This window comes from Zingiber officinale, chromosome 11A, assembly GCF_018446385.1.
Source record: "Zingiber officinale cultivar Zhangliang chromosome 11A, Zo_v1.1, whole genome shotgun sequence".
NCBI lineage: Eukaryota > Viridiplantae > Streptophyta > Magnoliopsida > Zingiberales > Zingiberaceae > Zingiber > Zingiber officinale.
In genome coordinates, this window is record NC_056006.1 from 88,684,366 (window position 1) to 88,709,339 (window position 24,974).

Sequence of the window (24,974 nt, forward strand, 5' to 3'; positions counted from 1 at the left end):
GCGAATCCGATGGCTCATTTCGGTCACCGGGGCCCACCTGAGGACTAGCCGTTACCGAAACATCGCTCGGTGCCTTCCTCTAACTTCTTCAAGAACTCGCCCAATCAAAAGATCATCGTCGTCTTCCTTTTCTCGACCTCCCTCCTTCCTTCCTCCACTGTTGATCCTGCAATGGCGACTCCTTTGAAGAAACTGCAGCGTTCCGGATCTCGGGTGTCTGATGTCCTGAAGGTTTCCGAGAATTCTGATCCTAACGTCCCCTTTTCATCTCCTCTTTCTTCTCAGAAATCGGTGACATCAACGGCGATTAGGTCAGCCCAATCGAATAAATCCGCCTCCAGAACCTCCGGCCGGATCGTCGCTCCGCCTCCTCGGCCGGAGCCAGCAAGGAAGTTCATCGTCGCCAAGAAGGACTCGAGGAGGGTAGGGAACGGGTTGGATTCCGAGAGATGCCGAAAAGAAGCCTATGAGGCCCTTCGAGCGTCGCAGGAGGAGTTTTTCAGGAAAGGTTGTCCTTCCATAGTCGTCGCTGTCGCAAAACCTGCAATCGGCGATGTTGACGGATCTATAGATAGAACTGAGAAGGGTGGAATGGACGGGATGAGGGAGATCTTGGATACTGATATTGAAAATCCATTGTACGGAGCAGAGGATAAAAATACGAGAAACTTGGTGATGGAGGAGGCTATGAACATAATACCGGAACCTGAGTCTGGCCGCGTGAAGAATTTGGTCAAAGCATTCGAGAGCTTCCTTTCAATTTCAAATGACGATGAAGCTGAGAAATGCGTGTATAGGAACCTGAATCCGTTGGATTGTCCATTGTTAGGATTGCAGCAATCATCCAAGACTGTGGCTGCTGAAAGTTCTTCTGCTTATGTTTTCTCTTCTGCAGAGTTTTTACCTCCTAGAGAACTTCCAAGAGACTCAAAATTGTGCTCTTTGATAGATAGCAGCGATCAAAGGTTAGAACTCTTACACTGTCGAAACTTGGTGTTTCCCCCCTTATTATAATATCATTTATATAATATCTCGGTCAACATTCATTGAACACTATTCACATAACGATGCTAGGTTGAGCTTGGGGAGAAGGACTTGCAATGAAGGAAGAAAAAAACGTATTGTAAGATTTTGGACTCTGTGTGACAGTAATATTAGAGAACTGTTCTTGGAATTTTGTTTTAGGAGTTTTATAATGAGAATGATATCTCCTTGACAGAGTTCTGATTCTCTTAGGAGCTGGAATAAGATGTTAAAAGTGACAAGCCAACATCCTTTCAAGCTTAGGACGGAGGTACATTGTTAATCTATTTAATTAGTAAGGAATAGATATTTTACTGATCAAGGAAATGCAGTTAAGTTTGTTATGCTTGGAACCAAGCACACAGTCTTCACTCATCTATTAGGCTCTGTCTAGGAATTTAATTTTGTACTACATATTTAAAGATAAGAGATAGAAATAGAAGCATTTTAAGATGGCTGTTCTTAATTTTAATATCCCATTTAATACAGCACCATCTAGTAGATAATTTTATTTCTTTGATTTTTGGTGATATTAGTTCAGTTAAGCTTCATATTGAATTATCTATTTTGATATTTCTAGCAAAGAGGAAGGATTAAGGAAGAACAATTTATCAAGAATGTGAAAGAAATGTTGATGAAAGAAGAGAAACAGCGCATACCTATTGCCCAAGGTCTTCCATGGACCACAGATGAACCAGAGGTGATGATCTTCAAGTTTCATGAAAAAGTATATATGTTTCTTTGAAGTGATCCTTGTATAAATACTAATTTTGTTTCTTACTATTTATTATTCTTTAATAACACAAACTGATGGTTTTTCGGATAAATCTTATTACATAAATTAGAAGATTCTCTTTCAAAAATCCATGACTATGATTTGATTTGAGATTTCATCAGTCAAATTACTTTGTGGCATGCAATTTATGATAACCCAGATTATCATATACTTGATAGTTTAAAGTTGCTGCATCTCCAACTGAAGATATTTGTTCAAAGTTGAATATTATTATATGTGATGCAAATAAATTCGATGTATGAGTTTATTCTTAGAACATTTCCCTTATTAAGTGCCCTTGTTGTTATTGTCTGGCATGAAGAAGCTTGAGAAAAACATAGGTAACTATGCTGGGAGATCTCCAGCACTTAGTGTTCATTGTTACTTTCTCAAACTGAAGTTCATCAAGAATAATTTGCATGTATAAACTTGACAAACCTCATACTAGACCAAGGGGTAGGTCAAAGAACATATGAACTGTTAAAATGATAACATTTTAATTTTCATTTCCTGAAGTCTACCTATTCTAACAACTGTCCATTGCAGTTGATTATAGCCTTCTTGTAATCTTGTTAAAGTTAGTTGCTAACCACAATCTTCCTAGGGTAACACAAAATTTCTTTGTTATCTTTACCAAAATCATACTAGTAACTCAACACCAAACTAGCTTGTATTCTGTTATATTCGTTTATACTGTTCTAGCTTAAAAAAGAAAATTTACAAAACAGTTATAAAAAATCAATAAGTTTGTATTCCACTACTTCGCAATTTATAAGCACCCACTTCTCCCTCATCTCACTAAAAAAAAAAGTCCCTTTTACCAAAACTTTTAAATAGCTGAAATCTGAGTGAGTGATGTTTTATACTTGGCAAGGGCAATCATATAGTGCAATAGAACAACAACAACCAAGCCTTATCCCTTTAGGTGAGGTCGGTTATATAATGCAATAGAAATGAAATAAAATTATAACATGCTCACTGTTAACAAGCTGTTATATATGCACATTGGCCCAATCTGAACATGCTTAATTTCCTATAATCTTTTATCAAGATTAGCAGATGGTAGATACTTGCGATTTTAGTTATTATCTTAGCTAATAGTTTGAATAGAGCATGACATGTACCGAGAAAGAAGATATTAGGCATGTCTTCAATGAACTTGGTCAATTTTTTATTGAAGTATTAGTTATATATATGATATCCTCGCATTTATCGTGTTATAGCTTTTGGTAAGATGTTTCAGAGAATATATAAATATTTTTTATTATGATTTGTGATATTTTTTAAGAAAAATGTTAAGATGAGAGGGAAATATTCTATTTAGCAAACTAATTAGTTTCATTTTTTTTTTCTTTTAATTAACCTGTGATATAAGTTGAACAATTCTTGAAAAATATGTACTGATATCATACCTAACTGCATTATTGGTTTGATCATTAACCATTTGGATAATTTGCTTTTGTTAATCTCCAAATTGTCTTCAATTATGTGCTATTGCCATGGGGTCTCTCCTTTTGCTAATCTATGGTATTGTTGATATATTGTTAGCCCTTGTTGAAGCATCCTACCAAAGAAAGCATTAAGCCTCTAGACATTGTTTTGCACAGCGATGTTCGTGCAGTAGAAAGAACTGAATTTGATAATCTTGTAAGCTTTGTAGACTTTATCATCTAGAAAACTCTACTGCAGTTGTGCTAAAGAGTTTTCTAGATGATAAAGTCAATGAAGCTTACAAGATTATCAAATTCAGTCCTTTTTACTACACGAATATCGTTGTGCAAAACAATTTCTAGAGGTTTGGTGCTTTCTTTGGCAGGAGACTTCACAACAAGTGCTAACAATATATTAATAATACCATAGGTTAGCAAAAGGAGAGCCCCGATGGCAGTAGCACAGAATTGAAGTCAACTTATTGACTTGGAGATTAACAAAAATAAATTATTCAAATGGTTAATAATCAAACCAATAATACAGTTAAGTATCATATCAGTACATATTTTTCAAAAATTATTCAACTTTAGCACAAGTTAGTCAAAAGGAAAAAAATGAAACTAATTACTTTGCTAAATAAAATATTTCCCTCTCATCTTAACATTTTTCTTAAAAAAATCAGAAATCATAATGAAGAATATTTATATACTCTCGGAAACATCTTCCCAAAGCCTTAAACATGATAAACGCAAGGTGTGTGTGTATATATATAATAATTCAATAAAAAATTAATCAAGTTCATTGAAGGCATGTCTAATATCTTCTTTTTTGGCACATGTCATGCTCTATTCAAACTATTGGCTAAGATAATAACTAAAATTTTACCATTGACTAAGCTTAATAAACAGTTGTAGGAAGATAAGCATGTTCAAATTGCACAGTTAATGATAAGAAAAAAGTTAAGATGAGAGGGAGTAGAATAATCAGTTTCATTTTTTCTTTTCTTTTTTCCTTGTGACTAACTTGTGCTAAAGTTGAACAATTCTTGAAAAATATGCATTGATATGATACTTAACTACATTATTGGTTTGATCATTAACCATTTAGATAATTTACTTTTGTTAATATCCAATTCAATAAGTAGTCTTCAATTCTTTGTTAGTGTGATTGGGTCTCTCCTTTTGCTAATCTATGATATTATTGATATATTGTTAGCCCTTGTTGAAGCCTCCTGCCAAAGAAAGCCTCTAGACATTGTTTTGCACAACGATGTTCGTGCAGTAGAAAGGGTTGAATTTGATAATCTTGTAAGTTTTGTAGACTTTTATCATCTAAAAAACTTTACTGCAGTTATGCTAAAGAGTTTTCTAGATTATAAAGTCTACGAAGCTTACAAGATTATCAAATTCAACCCTTTTTACTATACGAATATCGTTGTGCAAAACAATTTCTAGAGGTTCGATGTTTTCTTTGGCAGGAGGCTTCAGCAAGTGCTAAGAATATATCATAATACCATAGGTTAGCAAAAGGAAAGACCCTATGGTAATAGCACAGAATTGAAGACTACTTAAGATTAACAAAAGTAAATTATTCAAATGGTTAATGATCAACCCAATAATGCAGTTAAGTATCATATCAATACATATTTTTCATGAATTATTCAACTTTAGCACAAGTTAGTCAAAAGGAAAAAAAAATGCAGTTGATTACTTTGCTAAATAAAATATTTCCCTCTTATCTTAACATTTTTCTTAAAAATACCATAAATCATAATGAAGAATATTTATATACTCTCAGAAACATCTTATCCAAAGCCTTAACATGATAAACGCAAGGATATCATATATATAGCTAATACTTCAATAAAAAATTGATCAAGTTCATTGGAGGCATGCCTAAAATCTTCTTTCTCGACACATGTCATGCTCTATTCAAACTATTAGCTAAGATAATACTAAAATCTCAAGTATCTACATCTACTAATCTTGCTAAAAAGTTGTAAGACGATAAGCATGTTTAAATTTCAGAGTTAATGATAAGAAAAAAAGTTAAGATGGGAGGGAGCAGAGTAATAAATTTCATTTTTTTCTTTTCTTTTTTTCCTTTTAACTAACTTATGCTAAAGTTGAATAATTCTTGAAAATTATGCATTGATATGATACTTAACTGCTGATACGGATATAGGTGAAGGGCTTGGAAGGAATTAAGAGGGGAAGGAGGGGTATTTTTATCTTTTCATTGTGTAGGGCTTTAAGGGGGAGGAGGCGGCATTGTTGAGGGGGGTTGGTTCGTGGTTTTCTTCCGCTGCCACCACAAACACACGAGGACCTTCTCTGTGACGCCGATCACGTCCAACGTCGGCCACCTCCCTCTCTCCTCGGAGCCCTAGCGAGGGGGGCGCGTTTTCGGCTTGGGGGGATTCCGCCGCCACGAGAAAGACACATGAGGAGGCCACCTTCGACGCCTCCGCCACTCATCGGGCTGCCGCTGGATGCTCCTTCCCCTTTCTCTCACGAGGGGGCTTCTTCGTGTCTTCTCCGCCGCCTCACGCAAGGGGCCTTCTTCTTCTCTTCTTACGCCGTCGCGAAAGGGGCACACACGCCTCCGCTCCTCTGCCTCCCTTCCACTAGCCTTCTTGACGCGGACGCCGCTGAGCAACACCGCCACCACTCTGGGCCAGCCACGCCACTCGTCGTAAACCAGTCGCCGCCGACGCCCCCTCCGGCATCCGCTTCAGCGGTCACCTCCTCTTCCTTCTAAGGTCATCATCTCCTCACGAAAACACCACCAGACTCGTGCCGTCATCACCGCCCAACATGCGGAGCCACTTGTTGGGACCTTGACGTCCACTAGAGGGGAGGAGTGAATAGTGTCTCACCCAAATCGATTGCTTCCTATAATGTTAGTGCACAGCGGAAATACAAAAATAAATCTAACAAATAGAATGCTAAACCTAGAGGTAATAGCCAAGACAATCAAACCTCTAACACGTTTATGTAACGTGGTTCGGAGATCGCTTACTCCTACTCCACGGCTGTTCGTAAGCTGGATGATCTCAATTTGTCGGTGGATGACTCCCCGGAAAACCTCCGGCTAGCTCAAGCACCTTGTCGGTGAAGAAACCTCGCCACATCCATGCACACTCGATCACACGAGGGCAGACTCTAAACTACCAAGTCTATTTCGTCAACCTTAACCAAGCTTCCAATACTTGGTTATATAGGCCTGGTTGGAAAACCATATTCATTGCCAAAACCATCAATCGACTACTCTATAGAGATTCGACCGTTACAACCGCGGCCCGATACGCACGTACTCCCATATTAACCGAAGGCAAAAGCATTACATTCGCTCGATCAGCCTTGATCGACCGCGCGATCGGGCATGAAAACACCGGTCGGACCTACGGTGACACACTGAGTGGCCTCTACAATCACGCTTTCTGATGCCGCTGCGGTGAAACCCTGATCATAGGATTTAACCCCCCAAGTACATTCACTCAGCACTCGTCCTCACCCGACCAACCTAAACCTAGCCTTCTAGCCTCCTCCATCAGCCTTGCGTCCCTCAGATGTCTCCCCATCCTTCACGTCTTGCCTTCTGGAGCTTCTATCGACCTTGTCATTATTGTTGGGTCTTCCTTTGCCAAGAAATCACGCCTCCGGGACTTCATCCATTGTCAAGTCACACTTGGACTTACGTTGCCAAGACTACATGCTTGGACTTACACTGCCAAGACTCATCCTTGGACTTTCCTCCTTTGCCAAGATCACCCTTGGACTTTCCTTGTTGTACCTATATCCTGCACACTCACAATGCATATTAAATACAACAATAAACCTAACTTAAACCTTTGCCCAAACATCAAAACCTAGGGTACCCAAATTGCTCCAACAATCTCCCCCTTTTTGAAGTTTGGTAACCCATTTAAGTCAGGGAAACAATATAGCAATACATGTGCAAATAAATATGCAAATCAACTCATGCATAAATAATGAAACCTAAATCCCTAGGCTCCCACTTATCTAAGCCCCCCTTGAGTTAGGATTTCTTGCAAAGGTAAACTTCTCGCCCTTTGCTAATAAATGAGCAATCGCTCCCCCTTTACCTAAGCTTCCCCTTAAGTTAGGATTTCTTGGAAAGGTGTGTAGGTTTCCCACTTAAACCTAAACTTCTCCCCCTTTGTCATACATTAAAAAGAGCTCCATCAATATCCCAATTATTAGATTTTTTAACCTCTAATGACCATAAACATCATGTATTAATCTCCCATAAGATTACATACATGTTCACTACACTTTTGGTCATTTTATAATGTTGAAAAATATTTTCAGATTGTATCAGTCGACTGACATAAGTCCCAGTCGACTGGCATCATCAAAACGAGCTTACAGAGACATTCTGTGCTCATGAACCAGTCGACTGGTATAAGTCTCAGTCGACTGTCCTCATCAAAATGAGCTCACAGAGACCTTCTGTGCTCAAAAACACTGTTACTAGTCGACTGGTAACTGTACCAGCGGACTGGTACTCTATTTATGAAAAGATAAGCATTTTCTAACCAACTTCAGAAATGCACCAGAAATTCTACAAACCTCCAAAAATTCTCAAATTTTGTGGAGAAGTCTATTTTAACCTTGTCTACTTGGGAAAACTATATATAAAAATATATTTATCACAGATCCCAAGATTGACATAAAATTCAAAATTATCTAAATAGTTCAATTGAACCTTGACCTAAAATCCTAGTTTTGGCTTCCTCTTGATGTATTTACCCATACTAAATCATAATGCATCCCTAGCATTGGTTTATATGACATCTATACATCAAAAACTAATTTTCATGCAATATGAACTGAATTCACATTTCAATGCATGAAATACATCTTAATTATGCTCATACTAAACCATAATGCATCCCTAGCATTGGTTTATATGACATCTATACATCAAAAACTAATTTTCATGCAATATGAACCGAATTTACATTTCAATGCATGAAATACATCCCAATTGTGTCAACCCACTAGGTTAGAGACTTAAGTCCGTCTCCTAACCACTTGGCACATTTGATAACCCATCTATCATGGGTCCCAAAGGCTCTTCCTAACCTTAGAAATCTTAACCTTAGTCACCTCCCTTGGTGACTCACCCACTATGGCTAGGCCACTTCGGTGCACCTCGGGTGACACTTGGCCTACAAAACTCACCTTCCTAACCTTAAACACCTTGTCTTTGGTTAGTTTCTTCTTTTCCTTCACTTTTGACACCTCATCATTGTCATAATTATAAGTCACTCTCGCATATTCCTTCTTATTGGCCTTGGATGACTCTCCCTTGTCCTTGGTCACACCTTGTCTTTGGTTAGTTTCTTCTTTTCATTCACTTTAGACACCTCGTCCTTGTCATAATTATATGTCACCCTCGCATATTCCTTCTTATTGGCCTTGGATAACTCTCCCTTGTCCTTGGTCACACCTCCCTTACCAATGTCATGTGCTACCTTAGCACTTGACCTCCTTTTGGTCTTGGAGGGACCTAATTTGATATTTTTGGTTCTTTGACCACCCAAATACATGTCAAGTCCTTTAGGTCCAATAATGAACCTCTCTAGGACTTTCTTCATTTCCTCAAACTTTGCCTTCAAGGCTTAATTTTCCAACTCTAGGGTTCTAACCCTAGAGTCAACATATCCACTTTGGGCATCCCTAGACCTACCCACCTTCCTAGGCATATGTCTCCCTTTCTTGGGATTAATGCTTAGGTTTTCACCTACTTTCCTTCCCTTTGGCAAAGTGGTTTGGGTCTTATTAGGTCTACTCTTACTAGATTTAGCATGAATAGGTCTCCTAGGGTTATCTCCTATATTAACGTTATTCCTATCATTATATCTAAATCCATGATTATGCTTGGGTAAATAATGAAAATTATTTCTAGCATGCATGGAAGAATTTAAATTTGAACTTGAATTCAAATTAGGGTTTACCTCCCGTACCCTTGAAGCTCACTTCTTCTCCCACTTCTTCAAGTGTGCCAATTTCTTGAGCTCTCTTCTCCTTGGGCACTTTGTGTGGTAGTGTCCCCACTCACCACACGTGAAACACCTAATGTGCTTCTTCTCCTTCCTACAACTCATATTAGTTAAATCAACCTTGTTGAGTTTAGGCTTTACCTCCCTTACCTTTTGGAGCATTGGACACCTACTCTTGTAGTGTCCCATCTTATCACACTCAAAGCATTTGATGTGGTCATTTGTGCTCTTCTTGGTAGTTGAGGTGGAGGGTTGAGCTTCCAAGATCTCCTCTTCCTTGGATTGCTCTTCTTCCTCTTTACTTGAAGATGTGGACGGTTCCACTTCTTCCTCTCTTAAAGATGTGGATGATACCTCCTCATCTTCCTTCTCCTCCTCGGATGTTGAACCCGTGTCAACATTTGATTGGTTCTTCTCTTCTTGGACCAATGAGCCCTTCCCCTTGGGCTCCTTCTCTTCTTGGATTTGTATAGGACTCCCATGAAGCGCAATTACCTTTTCCAAAGGTCACTTGTGTTCTCGTATTCACCTACATTCAATATCGCATTAGGAGGGAATAAATTAATTAAAATTCTAGTTACCTCCTTGTCCGTCTCCGATTGCTCCCTTTGCTCCTTGGTCCAATATCGAGGTCGGAGACGCTTTCCCTTCTTATCCGTTGGAGCTTTAAATGGTTCCTCCAACGCAATCCATTTGTTCCAATTCATTTGGAACCACATCTCCATGCGGTTCCTCCAATAGTCGAAGTCCTCGCGCTCGTATAGAGGTGGGATTCGGATGTCCCATCCGAGAGGTCCCTCCGACTCCATCTTCTTCCTCTAGCCGCTCTCTTGGCGATTAGTCCAACAAGAGCTCACCTAGCTCTGATACCACTTGTTAGGACCTTGACGTACGCAAGAGGAGGGGGGGAGAGGGGGGGGGGGGGAGGGGTGAATAGCGTGTCACCCAAATCGATCGCTTCCTATAATGTTAGTGCACAGCGGAAATACAAAAACAAATCTAACAAATAGAATGTTAAACCTAGGGTGAATAGCGTGTCACCCAAATCGATCGCTTCCTATAATGTTAGTGCACAGCGGAAATACAAAAACAAATCTAACAAATAGAATGCTAAACCTAGAGATAATAACTAAGACAATCAAACCTCTAATACGTTTATGTAACGTGGTTCGGATATCACTTATTCCTACTCCACGACTGTACGTAAGGTAGACGATCCCGATCTATTGGTGGATGACTCCCCGGAAAACCTCCGGCTAGCTCAAGTTCCTTGTCAGTGGAGAAACCTAGCCACAAACACTTGAATACAAGCACACCGATCACACGAGGGTTTGGGAGACTCTAATAGGCTTTAACCAAGTCTATTTCGTCAACCTTAACCAAGCTTCCGATGCTTAGTTATATAGGCCACGAGTTGGAAAACCCTGCCTGCCAGTCGACTGCCAAAACCATCAGTCGACTGCTCCATACTAACCGAACGAATAGAAGCATTCTGTTCGCTCCCAGTCGACTGTCCGGTCGACCGCACCAGTCGACTGATGAAAACATTAGTCGACTGCTACAGTGACGCTATTGTACTGCTAAAGTGACGCTACTATACTACTAAAGTAACGCTACAGTGCTGCTACAGTGGCACTACAGTAAAACCCTAATCATAGGATTTAACCCCCCGAGTACATTCACTCAGCACTCGCTCTCGCCCGACCAACCTAGACCTAGCCTTCTAGCCTCCTCCATCAGCCTTGCCTCCCTCGGATGCCTCCCCATCCTTCACGTCTTGCCTTCTGGAGCTTCCATCGGCCTTGTCATTGTTGCCGGGTCTTCCTTTGCCAAGAAGTCGCGCCTTCGGAACTTCATCCATTGCCAAGTCACACTTGGACTTACGTTGCCAAGACTACATGCTTGGACTTACACCGCCAAGACTCATCCATGGACTTTCCTCCTTTGCCAAGATCACCCTTGGACTTTCCTTGTTGTACATGTATCCTGCACACTCACAATGCATATCAAATACAACAATAAACCTAACTTAAACCTTTACCCAAACATCAAAATCTAGGGTACCCAGACTGCTCCAACATCGCTTTCTCCCTCTCCACGCCGATGTCGACATTGCCTTTGGTGTCAACCACACCTCCTTCCTCTCCCCTCTCACTGTTTCAATCGGGGGGCCTCCTTTCTGAGCTCGCAGGGGGCCTCGAGGGGTTTCGCTATTGCCACATCCTCACATTCACATCCTTGCCCATGCTGGTAGCCCGTCTTCCTCTCCTCTCATCGATAGGCCACGTGCTGGCAGCCCTCTCTCCCGCTCCATAGCACAACCACTAGCCGTCAATGCCGCCATCGACAGCCCACGTGTCGACATTCCTCTCTCCTGCTCCACAACACAGCCACGAGCCGTCGATGCCGCTGTTGGCGTTACTGCTCGCACCCTTGCCGTTGAATCCGACCAATGGGCACCCCTCCCTATCAATGGATCTGACTTGCCTGCGCCCTTGCCTTCGGATTCAACGTTGATCTGTGTTTAATGTTGCATATGTTCTGACCATCCAACATTCCACTCGGCCTTTCTTATCTAGCCCACCGTTTTCCGGTCTTCGTGCTGACGCCTGCGTGCCGTGTCATATTCCGGCCTACATGCTGTTGTCATATTCCAGCCTGTGTGCCGATGTCATATCTCGGCTTACGTGTCGCTACTAGGTCCTGACCTACGTGTCGTCTTCTGAATCCAGGTCGCGCTCGACTAGGTGCCATCAAATCCAGCTCTTCATCTTGTTAAGAGTCATCTACTCTTTCGGATCACGACAATTCGATAGTGTCCTGACCAGCTCACCGTCTACAAGAGAGGCACCCCCCTAGGCTAGGACGTTATTGTACTCACTCTACATTCCTTTGATTACTCTACTATTTGTTCTATTACTTATATATTTCTTAGATCTGCCTCGAGCATCGAGGTACCAAGGACCAGGGCAACTCGGTTGCTGGCTGCAGGTAGCGTTGACCAGAGGACTTCGAACGACTTGGTCAACATAGAAGTCATCTCAGCATGCCCCTCCCCCCTCCGGGCCATAGCGATTTGATCAGCATTCCATCCACCTCACCCAATGGTCCATCTGACTCAGATTTCGGACAGGATCAATTTGGCGCTGTCTGTGAGAATCTTCTCTACTTGTTCTGGAATGTGAAGATGGACGATGTCGGAAGGTTCTCTGCCATTATCACAGACCCGGAGGATCCTGACGAACATATTATCTTCTCCCCTCGCTACACAGGTATTTGGGAGTCAAGGGATTGACTTGGAGCTTGCCAACAAGTTAGTTTTCCATTATATTTTTTCCCGGACTCCACGGGTATTCGGGAGTTGAGGGACCGAGACAGATCCTCAGCCAGTTGGCACGGCTCCTTGATCAGACACTGCTAGGGTCTTTGGATTCGCTAATATCAGGGTTCCACCTCTCCCGTTCATGGTCGAGCTATCTCCACTGGTATCGGACCAGAGTATCGCCACAGGTCTCGAACCGAATTATCACCACTAGTCTCGAACCAAAGTATCGCCACCGGTCTCGGACCAGACTATCGCCACTAGTCTCGGACCAGAGTATCGCCACCGGTCTTGGAACGGACTATCACCAGTGATCTCGGACCAGAGTATCATCAACGGTCTCATATCAGATTATTGCCACTGGTCTCGGACCATAGTATCGTCATCGGTCTCGGACCGGACTATCGCCATCGGTCTCGGACCGGACTATCGCCACCGGTCTCGGACTAAACTATCGTCACTGTTCTCGGACTAGAGTATCGCCACTAATCTCGGACCAGAGTATCGCCACCGGTCTCGGACCGGAGTATCGCCACCGGTCTCGGACCGGAGTATCGCCACTAGTCTTGGACCACAGTATCACCACTGGTCTTAGACTAGAGTATCGCCACCGGTCTCGGACCGAACTATCGCCACTGTTCTCGAACCAGAGTATTGCCACCGGTCTCGGACCGGACTATTACCATTGGTCTTGGACCAAAGTATCGTCACCGGTCTCGGATTAGAGTATTGCCAACGATCTCTCAGTCGAGTTCGAGACCCTCGCCCCAGTGCGAGTTATAAACAAGCATCCTTTCGCCACCAATGACCTCTCGGTCGGCGTTCCAAACTCTCGCCCCAATGTGAGTTATAAGAGAGCATGCTTTCGCGACCAACGACCTCCTGGTCGACGTTCCAGACTCATCCCAATGCGAGTTATAAACAAGCATCCTCTCACGACCAATGATCTCCCAGTCGGTATTCTAGACTCTCATCCCATTGTGAGTTATAAGTGAGCATACTCTCGTGACCAATGACCTCCCGATCAACATTCCAGACTCTCGCCCAGTGCAAGTTATAAGAGAGCATGCTCTCGCGACCAACAACCTCTCGGTCGGCGTTCCAAACTCTCGCCCCAGTGCGAGTTATAAGCGAGCATGCTCTCGCGATCGTCGGCATTCCAGACTCTCGCCCGAGTGCGAGTTATAAGCGAACATGCTCTCGTGACCAAAGACCTCCCGGTCGGCGTTCCAGACTCTTGTCCCAATGTGAGTTATAAGCGAGCATGTTCCAACGACCTCCCAGTCGGCATTCCAGACTCTCTCCCCGGTGCAATTTATAAGCGAGTATGCTCTCGCGACTAACGACCTCCAGGTCGGCATTCCAGACTCTCGCCCCAATGCGAGTTATAAGCAAGCATGCTCTCGCAATCAACGATCTCCCAGTCGACGTTCCAGACTCTTGTCCGAGTGTAAGTTATAAGCGAGCATATTCTTGCGACCGCCCTAGTGCAAGTTATAAGCGAGCATACTCTTGCGACCAATGACCTCTCGGTCGGTGTTCCAGACTCTCGTCCAAGTGCGAGTTATAAGCTATCCTGCTCTCACGACCAACGACCTCCCAGTCGGCGTTCCAGACTCTCGCCCCAGTGCGAGTTATAAATAAGCATGCTCTCGCGACCAATGACCTCCCGGTCGGTGTTCCAGACTCTCGCCCTAGTGCGAGTTATAAACGAACATGTTCTCGTAACCAACGACCTCCTCCAGACTCTCGCCCCAGTACGAGTTATAAACGAACATGTTCTCACAACCAACGACCTCCTTCAGACTCTCGCCCCAGTGCAAGTTATAGGCGAGCATGCTTTTACAACCAACCACCTCCCGGTCAACATTCCAAACTCTTGCCCCAGTGCAAGTTATAAGTGAGCATGCTCTCACGTCCAATCGGTATTCTAGACTCTCGTCCCAGTGCGAGTTATAAGCGAGTTTGCTCTCACGGCCAACGACCTCCTGATCGGCGTTCCAGACTCTCGCCCCAATGCGAGTTATAAGCGAGCATGCTCTTGCGACCAACAACCTCCCGGTCGGGGTTCCAGACTCTCACCCAGTGCAAGTTATAAGCGTGCACTGCCCACACGCACATCGACTTACCGGTCAGGTTTCCTCCCTGGCCGGAATATGACATCGGCACGTTGGCCGGGATATGATATCGGCACAAGGCCGGAAAACTACAGTGGGCTAGTTCAAAAAGGCCAAGCAGAATGCTGGATGGTCAGAACATAGGCAACATTAAACATAGATCAGAGTCAAATCTGAAGGCAAGGGTGCCCATTGGTTGGATTCAACGGCAAGGGCGCGAGTAGTAACGCTGATAACGGTATCGATGACTGGTCGTCATGCTGTGGAGTGGGAGAGAGGGCTGCCGGCATGTAGGCTATCGATGACGGCATGAATTACTGGTGGTTGTGTTGTGGAGTGGGAGAGAGGGCTGCCGACACGTGGGCTGTCGACAAGAGGAGAGGGAGATGGGGTTGCCGGCGTGCACAAGGATGCGAATTTGAGAGGATGTGGTAGTAGCGAAACCCCTCGAGGCCCCCTGCAAACTCAGAAAGGAGGCCCCCCGATTGAAACAGCGAGAGGGGAGAGGAAGGAGGTGTGGCCGACACCGAAGGCGGTGCCAACATTAGCGTGGAGAGGGAGAAAGTGACTCCGCGTGCTGGGCGGTGATGACAACACAAGTCCGGCCGTGTTTCCGTGAGGCGGTGATTGCCTTAGAAGGAAGAGGAGGCGGCCGCTGAAGTGGACACCTGAGGGGGCGTCGGTGGCGATTGGTTTACGACGGGTGGCGTGTCTGGCCCAGTGAGTGGCAGCGGTGTTGCTCGGTGGCATCCGCGTCAAGAAGGCTAGAGGAAGGAGGCAGAGGAGTAGAGGCGTGTGTGGCCCTTTCACGACAGCGTAAGAAGAGAAGAATGCCCCCCTGTGTGAGGCAACGGAGAAGACACGAAGAAGCCCTCTCGCGAGAGAAAGGGGAGGGAGGATCCAGCGGCGGCCCGGTGGTGAGCGGCGGAGGCGTCGAAGGTGGCCTCCTCGTGTATCTTTCCCATGGCGACGGAATCCCCCTAGGCCGAAAACGCGCCCCCCTCGCTAGGGCTCCGAGGAGAGAGGGAGGTGGCCGGCATCGGAGGTGGCCAGCATTAGAGGTGGTCGTCGTCGAAGAGAAGGTCCTCGCGTGTTCGTGGTGGCGGCGGAAGAAAACCACAAACCAGCCCCCTTCAACAGTGCCTCCTCCTCTTCCTTAAAGCCCTACACGGTGAAAAGATAAAAATACCCCTTCTTCCCCTATTAATTCCTCCTGGGCCCTTCACTTATATCCATATCACAAGCCTCCCCTTTAAGTTTAGTCGAAGGAGACTTAAGTCAGACTAACTAGACCAAGCCTAACGTAAAGCAGAATCACTCCTGAATGCAGAGTCAGATCGTTGTGTCTGTCATATAATGTCATATGATTAGCTGTGACGATGTCGAGCAAGTGACTAAAATAATATCGAGCAAGCGATGAAAAATAGTGCCGAGCAAGTGATTGATTGGATGCCGAGCGGGAGACCAAGCAATATCGAGAAGATGGTCGGGTGATACTGAGCAGAGCGATCGGGCGATTATGCAAATGTCAAGCAAAAAGTAAAAACAGGTGTCGACCGGGCGGCGAAGGAATGTCGAGTTGAGCGATGTAAGGAATGTCAAGCGTGCGTATAAATGGAACAAAGTGAAAGACCGAGTAGTGTCGAGCAGGAGATCGAAGAAATGTCGATCGAGTAATCGGGAGAATGCCGAGCAGGTGGAAAGACGATGGGCGAGCGGTGTCGAATGCGCGACCGAGAGAAACATTGAGCGATAGGCCAATCGAAATAAAGCAAGTAGCCGAGCGAACGACCGGGCGATGCTAATCGGGCGGCTACGAAGATCCCGATCGGATGACCAAAAGAATGCCGACCAAGCATCTGAGAGAATGTCGATCAAGCGTCCGAGAGAATATTGGGCGGGCAGTCGAGTGGTACCAGTGAGCGGCCGAGCGAACGACCAGACGATACTGATCGAGCGGCTACGAAGATGCTGACCGAGTGATCGAAAGAATGTTAAACGGGCGACCGAGATAATGCCTAGTGGGCAATAGAGACAATGCCGAGTGAAACCTAGAGGTCGATGGCGCATGAGAGCAAAACCTGTGAGTTGCGTGGGAGCGAATCCTGTGAGCGTGGAGCCCGTAAGATCGAAGGCGAACGGGAGCAGAGCCCCTGAGCCCAGCAGGAGCAGAGCTCGTGAGCCGAGAGCGGATCTCGAGAGATTGAAAGGCACAACATCGATGCACCGAGCGAGCGTGAAGCCCATCGAAGGAAAATGCAAAAGGGGACAAAGTCGGAGATCCGAGTGGGCGCGAAGCTCATGAGCCTAGTAGCGAGTGGGATGAGTGCTGACAGAGCGGCGAGTGCCGGGCAGAGCAGCGAGTGAGAAGAGTACCCGGCCAGGGAGGAAACCTGATCGGCTAGTCGATGTGCGCGTGGGCAGCGCACGCTTATAATTCACACTAGGGCAAGAGTCTAGAACGTCGACCGGGAGGTCGTTGGTCGCGAGAACATACTCACTTATAACTTACATTGGGGCAAGAGTCTAGAACGCCGACCGGGAGGTCATTGGTCGCGAGAGCGGGCTTGCTTATAACTCGCACTAGGGCGAGAGTCTAGAACGCCGACTGGGAGGTCATTGGTTGGGAGAGCATGCTCGCTTATAACTCGCACTAGGATAAGAGTTTGGAACGTCGATCGGGAGGTCGTTGGACGTAAAAGCATGTTTGCTTATAACTCATATTGGGCTAGAGTCTGGAACACCGACCGGTAGGCCGTTGGTCGCGAGAGCATGCTCGCTTATAACTCGCACTGGGGGTAGAGTCTGGAACACCGATCGGGAGGTCATTGGTTGCGAGAGCATGCTCGCTTATAACTCGCACTGGGGTGAGAGTCTGGAACGCCAACCGGGAGGTCGTTGGTCGCGAGAGCAGGCTTGCTTATAACTCACACTGGGACGAGAGTCTGGAACACCGACCAGGAGGTCGTTGGTCGCAAGAACATGCTCGCTTATAACTTGCACTCGGGCGAGAGTCTGGAACGCCGACCGGGAGGTGGTCACGAGAGTATGCTCGCTTATAACTCGCACTGGGACGAGAGTCTGGAACGTCGACCGGGAGGTCGTTGGTCGCGAGAGCATCCTCGCTTATAACTCGCACTGGGTCGAGAGTCTAGAATGCCGACATGGAAGTCGTTGGCCGCGAGAGCATGCTCGCTTATAACTTGCACTAGGGCGAGAGTCTGACCGGGAGGTTGCTGGTCGCGAGAGCATGCTCGTTTATAACTCACACTCGGGCGAGAGTCTAGAATGCCGACCAGGAGGTCGTTGGTCACGAGAGTATGTTAGCTTATAACTCGCACTGGGGCGAGAGTCTGGAACACCGACCGGGAGGTTGTTGGTCGCGAGAGCATCCTCGCTTATAACTCGCACTAGGGTGAATGCCTAGAATGCCGACACGGAAGTCGTTGGTCGCGAGAGCATACTCGCTTATAACTCGCACTGGAGCGAGAGTCTGGAACGCCAATCAGGAGGTCGTTGGTCGTGAGAGTATGCTCGCTTATAGCTCGTACTAGGGCGAGAGTCTGGAATGCCGACACGGAAGTCGTTGGTCACGAGAGCATGCTTGCTTATAACTCGCACTAGGGCGAGAGTCTGGAACGCCGATCGGGAGGTTGTTGGTCGCGAGAGTATGCTTGCTTATAACTCGCACTGGGCGAGAGTCTCGAATGTCGACCGGGAGGTCATTGGTCGCGAGAGCATCCTCGCTTATAACTCGCACTTGGGCGAGAGTCTGGAATGCCGACACGGAAGTCGTTGGTCGCGAGAGCATGCTCGCTTGTAGCTCGCACTGGGGCGAGAGTCTGGAACACCGACCGGGAGGTCGTTGGTCGCGAGAGCATACTCGCTTATAACTCGCACTGGGGCGAGAGTCTGGAATGCTGATCGGGAGGTCATTGGTCGCGAGAACATGCTCGCTTATAACTTGCACTGGGACGAGAGTCTAAACACTAACCAAGAGGTCATTGGTCACAAGAGCATGCTCTCTTATAACTTGGGGCAAGAGTTTGAAACGCCGAACAAGAGGTCGTTGGTCGCTAGAGCATGCTTGCTTATAACTCGCATTGGGGCGAGAGTTTGGATTCCGACCAGGAGGTCGTTGGTCGCGAGAACATGCTCACTTATAACTCGCACTGGGATGAGAGTCTAGAACCCGACCGAGAAGTCGTTGGCGATACTTCGATCTGAGACTGGTGGCGATACTCTGGTCCGAGACTAGTGGCGATAGTCCGGTCCGAGACCGGTGGCCATACTCTAGTCCGAGACCAGTGGCAATAGTCCAGTCCTAGACCAGTGGCAATACTCTGGTCCGAGACCAATGGCGATAATTTGGTCCGAGACCGCTGGCGATACTCTGGTCCGAGACCAGTGGTGATAGTCCGGTCCGAGATCGATGGCGATACTTTGATCCAAGACCAATAGCGATAATCCGGTCCGAGACCAGTTATGATACTCTAGTCCGAGACCAGTGGAGATTACTTGACCCCGAACGGGGGAGGTGGAGCCCTGATATCAGCGAATGCGAAGACTGTAGTAGTGTCTGATCTAGGAACCATGCCAACCGGCTGAGGATCTATCTTGGTCCCTCAACTCTCGAATACCCATGGAGTCGGGGAAAAAATATAATGGAAAAACTAACCTGTCGGTCAGGTGAAGCTCCAAGTCAATCCCCCGACTCCTGAATACCCGTAAGAGCGAGGGGAGAAGATAATATGTTCATCAGGATCCTCCGAGACTGTGATAATGGCAGAGAACCTTCCGACGTCGTCCATCTTCACATTCCAAAATAGGTGGAAAAGATTCTCAGAGACAGCGCCAAATTGATCCTATCCAGAATCTGAGTCAGACGAACCGCCGGGTAAAGTGGATGGAATGTTGACTGAATCGCTATGACCTGGAGGGGGTATGCTGAGATGACTTCTATGTTGACCAAGTCGTCCAAAGTCCTCTAGTCAACGCTACCTACAGCCAGCGACCGGGTTGCCCCAGTCCCAGGACCCCGATGCTCGAGGCAGATCCAACAAATATATAAATAACAGAACAAATAGTAGAGTAATGAAAGGAATGTAGAGTGAGTACAATAATGCACCCTAGCCTGAGGGTGTCGATGAGCTGGTTGGGATGCTGCTCGAGTTATCGTGATCCGGAAGAGTAGATGACTCTGAGCAGGATGAAGAGCTAGATCTGACGACACCTAATCGAGCGCGACCTGGATTCAGAAGACGACGTGTAGACCAGGACCTAGCAGCGATATGCAAGCCGGGATATGACATCGGCACACAGGCCGGAATATGACAACGACATGCAGGCCGGAATATGACATCGGCACGTAGGCTGAAATATGATATCGGCACGAAGGTCAGAAAACTACGGTGGGCTAGATCAGAAAGGCCAAGCAGAATGCTAGATGGTCAGAACATATGCAACATTAAACACGGATCAATGTCGAATCTGAAGGCAAGGGCGCCGACAAGTCAGATCCGCTGACAAGGGTGCCCATTGGTGGATTCAACGGCAAGGGCGCAAGCAGTAATGTCGACAGCGGCATCGACGGCTGGTGGTTGTGCGGAGTGGGAGGAGAGGGCTACCGACACGTGGGCTCTCAACGGTGGCATCAACAGCTGGTGGGTATGCTGTGGAGTGGGAGAGAGGGCTGCCGGTACGTGGGTTGTCGACCAGAGGAGAGAGAGATAGGGTTGCCGGCGTGGACAAGGATGCGAATGTGAGAGGATATGGCAGTAGCGAAACCCCTCGAGGCCCCCTGCGAGCTCAGAAAGGAAGCCCCCTGATTGAAATAGCGAGAGGGGAGAGGAAGGAGGTGTGGCCTATGCCGAAGGCGGTGCCGACATCGGCGTGGAGAGGGAGAAAGCGACTCCGCATGCTGGGCGGCGATGATGGCACGAGTCAGGTGGTGTTTTCATGAGGTGGTGATGGCCTTAGAAAGAAGAGGAGGTGGTCGCTGAAGCGGACGCCGGAGGGGGCGTCGACAGCAACTAGTTTACGACGGGGTGGCGTGGCTGGCCCAGTGAGTGGCGACGGTGTCGCTCGGCAGCATCCGCGCCAAGAAGTCTAGAGGAAGGGAGGCAGAGGAGCGGAGGCGTGTGTGCCCCTTTCGCGACGGCGTAAGAGAAGAAGAAGGCCCCCTGCGTGAGGCGGCGGAGAAGACACATAGAAGCCCCCTCGCGAGAGAAAGGGGAAGGAGGATCCAGCGGCGGCCCGGTGAGCAGCGGAGGCGTCGAAGGTGGCCTCCTCGTGTATCTTTCCCATGGTGGCGGAATCCCCCCGACCTAAAACGCGCCCCCTCGCTAGGGCTCCGAGGAGAGAGGGAGGTGGCTGGCGTCGGAGGTGGCCGGCATCGTAGAGAAGGTCCTTGCGTGTTTGTGGTGGCGGCGGAAGAAAACCACGAACCAGCCCCCCTCAACAGTGCCTCCTCCTCCTCCTTAAAGCCTTGCATAGTGAAAAGACAAAAATACCCCTCCTTCCCCTCTTAATTCCTCCTGGGTGCTTCACCTATATCCGTATCAACTACATTATTGGTTTGATCATTAACTATTTGGATAGTTTACTTTTGTTAATTTCCAAGTCAGTAAGTAGTCTTCAATTCTGTGCTTCTACCATGGGGTATCTCCTTTTACTAATCTATGGTATTAATGATATATTGTTAGCACGTGTTGAAGCCTTCTACCAATAAAACACTAAGCCTCTAAACATTATTTTGCACAGCGATGTTCATGTAGTAGAGAGCGCTGAATTTGATAATCTTGTAAGCTTCATAGACTTTATCATCTAGGAAACTCTATTGCACAATTGCTAAAGAGTTTTTTAGATGATAAAGTCTATGAAGGTTAGAAGATTATCAAATTCAGTTCTTTTTATTGCACAAACATCGTTGTGCAAAACAATGTCTAGAGGCTCAGTGCTTTCTTTGGTTGGAGGCTTCAGCAAGTGCTAATAATATATCAATAATATCATAGGTTAGCAAAAGGAGAGACCCTATGGAAGCAGCACAGAATTGAAGACTACTAAGACTTGGTGATTACCAAAAGCAAATTATTCAAATGTAGTTAAGGATCATATCAGTGCATATTTTTCAAGAATTGTTCAACTTTATCACAAGTTAGTCAAAAGGAAAAACAAATGAAAAAATAAAACTAATTACTCTGCTAAATAAAATATTTCCCTCTCATCTTAACATTTTTCTTAAAAAAATGAAATCACAAATCATAATAAAGAATATTTATATACTCTTGGAAACATCTTACCCAAAGCCTTAACATGATAAACGCGAGGATATCATATATATAGCTAATACTTCAATAAAAAATTGGCCAAGTTCATTGAAGGCATGCCTAATATATTCTTTCTCAGCACATGTCATGCTCTATTTAAACTATTAGCTAAGATAATAACTAAAATCGTAAGTATCTACCATCTGCTACTCTTGATAAAATTTTATGGGAAAATAAGCATGTTCAAATTCTAGAGTTAATGATAAGAAAAAAGTTAAGATGAGAGGGAGCAGAGTAATTAGTTTCATTTTTTCTTTTTTTTTTTTCTTTTGACTAACTTGTGCTAAAGTTGAATAATTCTTAAAACATATGTACTGATATAATACTTAACTACATTATTGGTTTGATCATTAACCATTTGAATAATTTGTTTTTGTTAATCTCTAAGTTAGTAAGTAGTCTTCAAATCTGTGTTGCTTCCATGGGTCTCTCCTTTTGCTAACCTTGGTATTATTGATATATTATTAGCACTTGCAGAAGCCTCCCGCCAAAGAAAGCACTAAACCTTTAGACATTGTTTTGCACAGTGATGTTCGTGCGGTAGAAAGGGTTGAGTTTGATAATTTTGTAAGTTTCGTAGACTTTATTATTTAGAAAACTCTTTAGCACAACTACAATATAGTGATAAAGTCAATCTATATTAGAAACCTGCATCATTTTGCCTCTGAGTAACTTTTTACACTTTTGCCAGGTAGCCAAACGGATGAACTTTGCTGAACAGCTAAGATTAAAAAGGGAGATGCAGCAGAAGGAATGTTTATCTGTCTCCTCTGTGACTTGCTTTCTAATATTCAAGTCAATTCATGTTTTGTTAATACACTTAAATTATTCTTGCAGTTGGAGGAAGAAGAAGAAATACGGAGGCTCAGAAGAGAACTTGTGCCTAAAGCTCAGCCAATGCCATACTTTGATCGGCCCTTTGTCCCTAAAAGGTATGCTGCAGAACCTATCCATTCCTTTTACTAACAGCGTATGCACTTTGTAAGGCATGTTTCCCAACCAACATCCCTCTTATATTTAGACATTGGCTTGTTGAATCTAGTAGTATGCATTTTAATTTTGTTGTTTGTTGCCAAGTTTCATCCAATTAAATTATTATTTCCACACTTTACTGAACTCTGCAACACTTGCTCTCATTTCTTTTGTAATTTGATCGATGAAGTGATGAAAAAAATCTAGAAGGAATTATGTGGTCTCTCCCAGATCTGGGGTACCAGATCCACAATCATGGGTCAAATAACTAGTCTGAAGTTAATGAATGCTATATCATCATCGACCACAACTTCAAACAATTTATTCCCAACTATTTCACAAAGAGAGTGCTTTTTACAATTTTTCACTTCTTAAGAAAAAGAAAAAATATGCCTACTCTTTGACACAGAATAGAGCTAATACCTAAATTATCCGTATCCAAATCCAAGTGTATTGAGAATTAGAAAGAATTTAAAAGCCACATAGAGAAACAACAATAGGAAATGCAATTAAAATAAAAAGTAATTAATGGAAGGTAGAAGTGGAATAGTTTTACTTGTCTTGGTATATGAGAATGACAAATAATATGAAATAAATTTTTCTCCGAAAGGACTTCCTTTGTGGAATTTGGGATCGGCTATTTATCCCCCATTGAAGTTTATGCTAGGAAATCTTAAATTACTTTTTCTTACAATAAAACTGAAATCTTTTTGGTCTCTCTATCGATTATACCTAATCTATAGCTGTTTCAAGTTTTCGTTGATTTGGTGATACTACAAGGCCCACCACAACTATGGGCCCACTCTTGTAAAGTTGATAGAAATTGATAAATGTTGTTATCATCCCTATTGTTGGTGTCAAAGCCATGATAGTTCCAAACTAGTCTAACATGTTCAATGATTTTACTTGTTATAAATTCATTGATTATATTTGAACAATTAACATGTTCATACCAGTAACAAGTTAATGGACAATAATCCTACCTAAATCGTTGGTTTCTTTAGCTTTAATTTTCTTAATTGTTGATGATACTAGCTTAACTTCACATTGTATTTTAATATTATGAAAGGTCAATGAAACCACAAACAATCCCAAAGGAGCCAAGATTCCATATCCGCCCAAGAAAATATTCATGGTAAGTTATACTTTCCTGCTAACTTCGTTTAATTTGCTACAATGTTAGCTTTCATTTCATCTAGATGCATGAAAAATATGATTCCTGTTTAATACCTTGATGACTTATTTTATGGTTCTTTGCTTATTGATTAGCTCTTGTGCTTGCCTATTTGAATGCCGAGGACACTGATTGGTCTGTTGATTCCTTGAGAGCCAGAAATACATACGTTGTTTCATCCTTATCTTTCAATGTTACCGGTTCCTTCCATAGGAGATTGGGTCGCAGTTAATTGTGAAGAAGTCCTTGAAGGGTGCCTAATTGTGACTTTACTTTAACACTGTATATAGCAATTACCTACATCTTAAATAGCACTGAATTCCCCCCAAAAGTTTTATGCTTTTTCTTTTAGAACCAGAGAAAAGGTCGATCCTTGGAAAATTTTCCGAGTTAACCTGAAAAGAAGGGAAATTTAACATTTCAATTTCCTAATCTTTCTTCTACCATTTCCCTGTAAGAAGAAGCACTATTTTGTTGCACCCAGGATTTGTTGGTTCCAATCGTGTTCAATGATACAAAATGAGCACAAAAGTAAACGAAGTTGGGACTTCCATCTTCCCTGTGTTTCTGTATTCTAATTTTTGTGGAAATTAAGCGCACCATTTATTTCATCTCCTATTGTTTATCAGTTATCACAGCTCCGGAAGTTTGCAAGTTTGCCCAAATCTGTATCCGCTTGATTTAAACCACACAAAGCTATTGGTTATCTCAGGTCTACTTGTTCTAAAACATTTGAGTCTAGGAATTGGAAAAAAAAAAATGGTATGGTTCAGTCGGATACCGTCGTTTTTCGTATAGTTC

At 44.6% G+C, this 24,974-nt stretch overlaps 1 protein-coding gene across 2 annotated transcripts; it reads left to right on the top strand.

Moving 5' to 3' along the window:
• Window positions 1–85: 85 nt before the first annotated feature.
• Window positions 86–24,756, top strand: LOC122032236. Of its 2 annotated transcripts, XM_042591509.1 has the most exons (9): window positions 86–965; window positions 1,075–1,123; window positions 1,220–1,294; window positions 1,604–1,723; window positions 22,496–22,594; window positions 22,719–22,790; window positions 22,871–22,959; window positions 24,069–24,134; window positions 24,269–24,756. In XM_042591509.1, the coding sequence occupies exons 1-9, from the start codon at window positions 172–174 to the stop codon at window positions 24,303–24,305; spliced, it is 1,401 nt and encodes a 466-aa protein (XP_042447443.1). In that variant the 5' UTR covers window positions 86–171; the 3' UTR covers window positions 24,306–24,756. The 2 variants fall into 2 exon arrangements, 1 of the variants encoding a protein (XP_042447443.1); XR_006125999.1 differs by having other exon boundaries at window positions 22,505–22,594; window positions 22,719–22,959.
• The last annotated feature ends 218 nt before the right edge of the window (window positions 24,757–24,974 follow it).

Bases quoted from the DNA above. Each gene is read 5' to 3' on its own strand.
- LOC122032236 (XM_042591509.1), top strand. From the start codon at position 172: ATGGCGACTCCTTTGAAGAAACTGCAGCGTTCCGGATCTCGGGTGTCT. The intron at 966-1,074 runs GTTAGAACTCTT...TAACGATGCTAG, and splicing joins ATAGATAGCAGCGATCAAAG to GTTGAGCTTGGGGAGAAGGA. The intron at 1,295-1,603 runs GTACATTGTTAA...TGATATTTCTAG, and splicing joins CTTTCAAGCTTAGGACGGAG to CAAAGAGGAAGGATTAAGGA.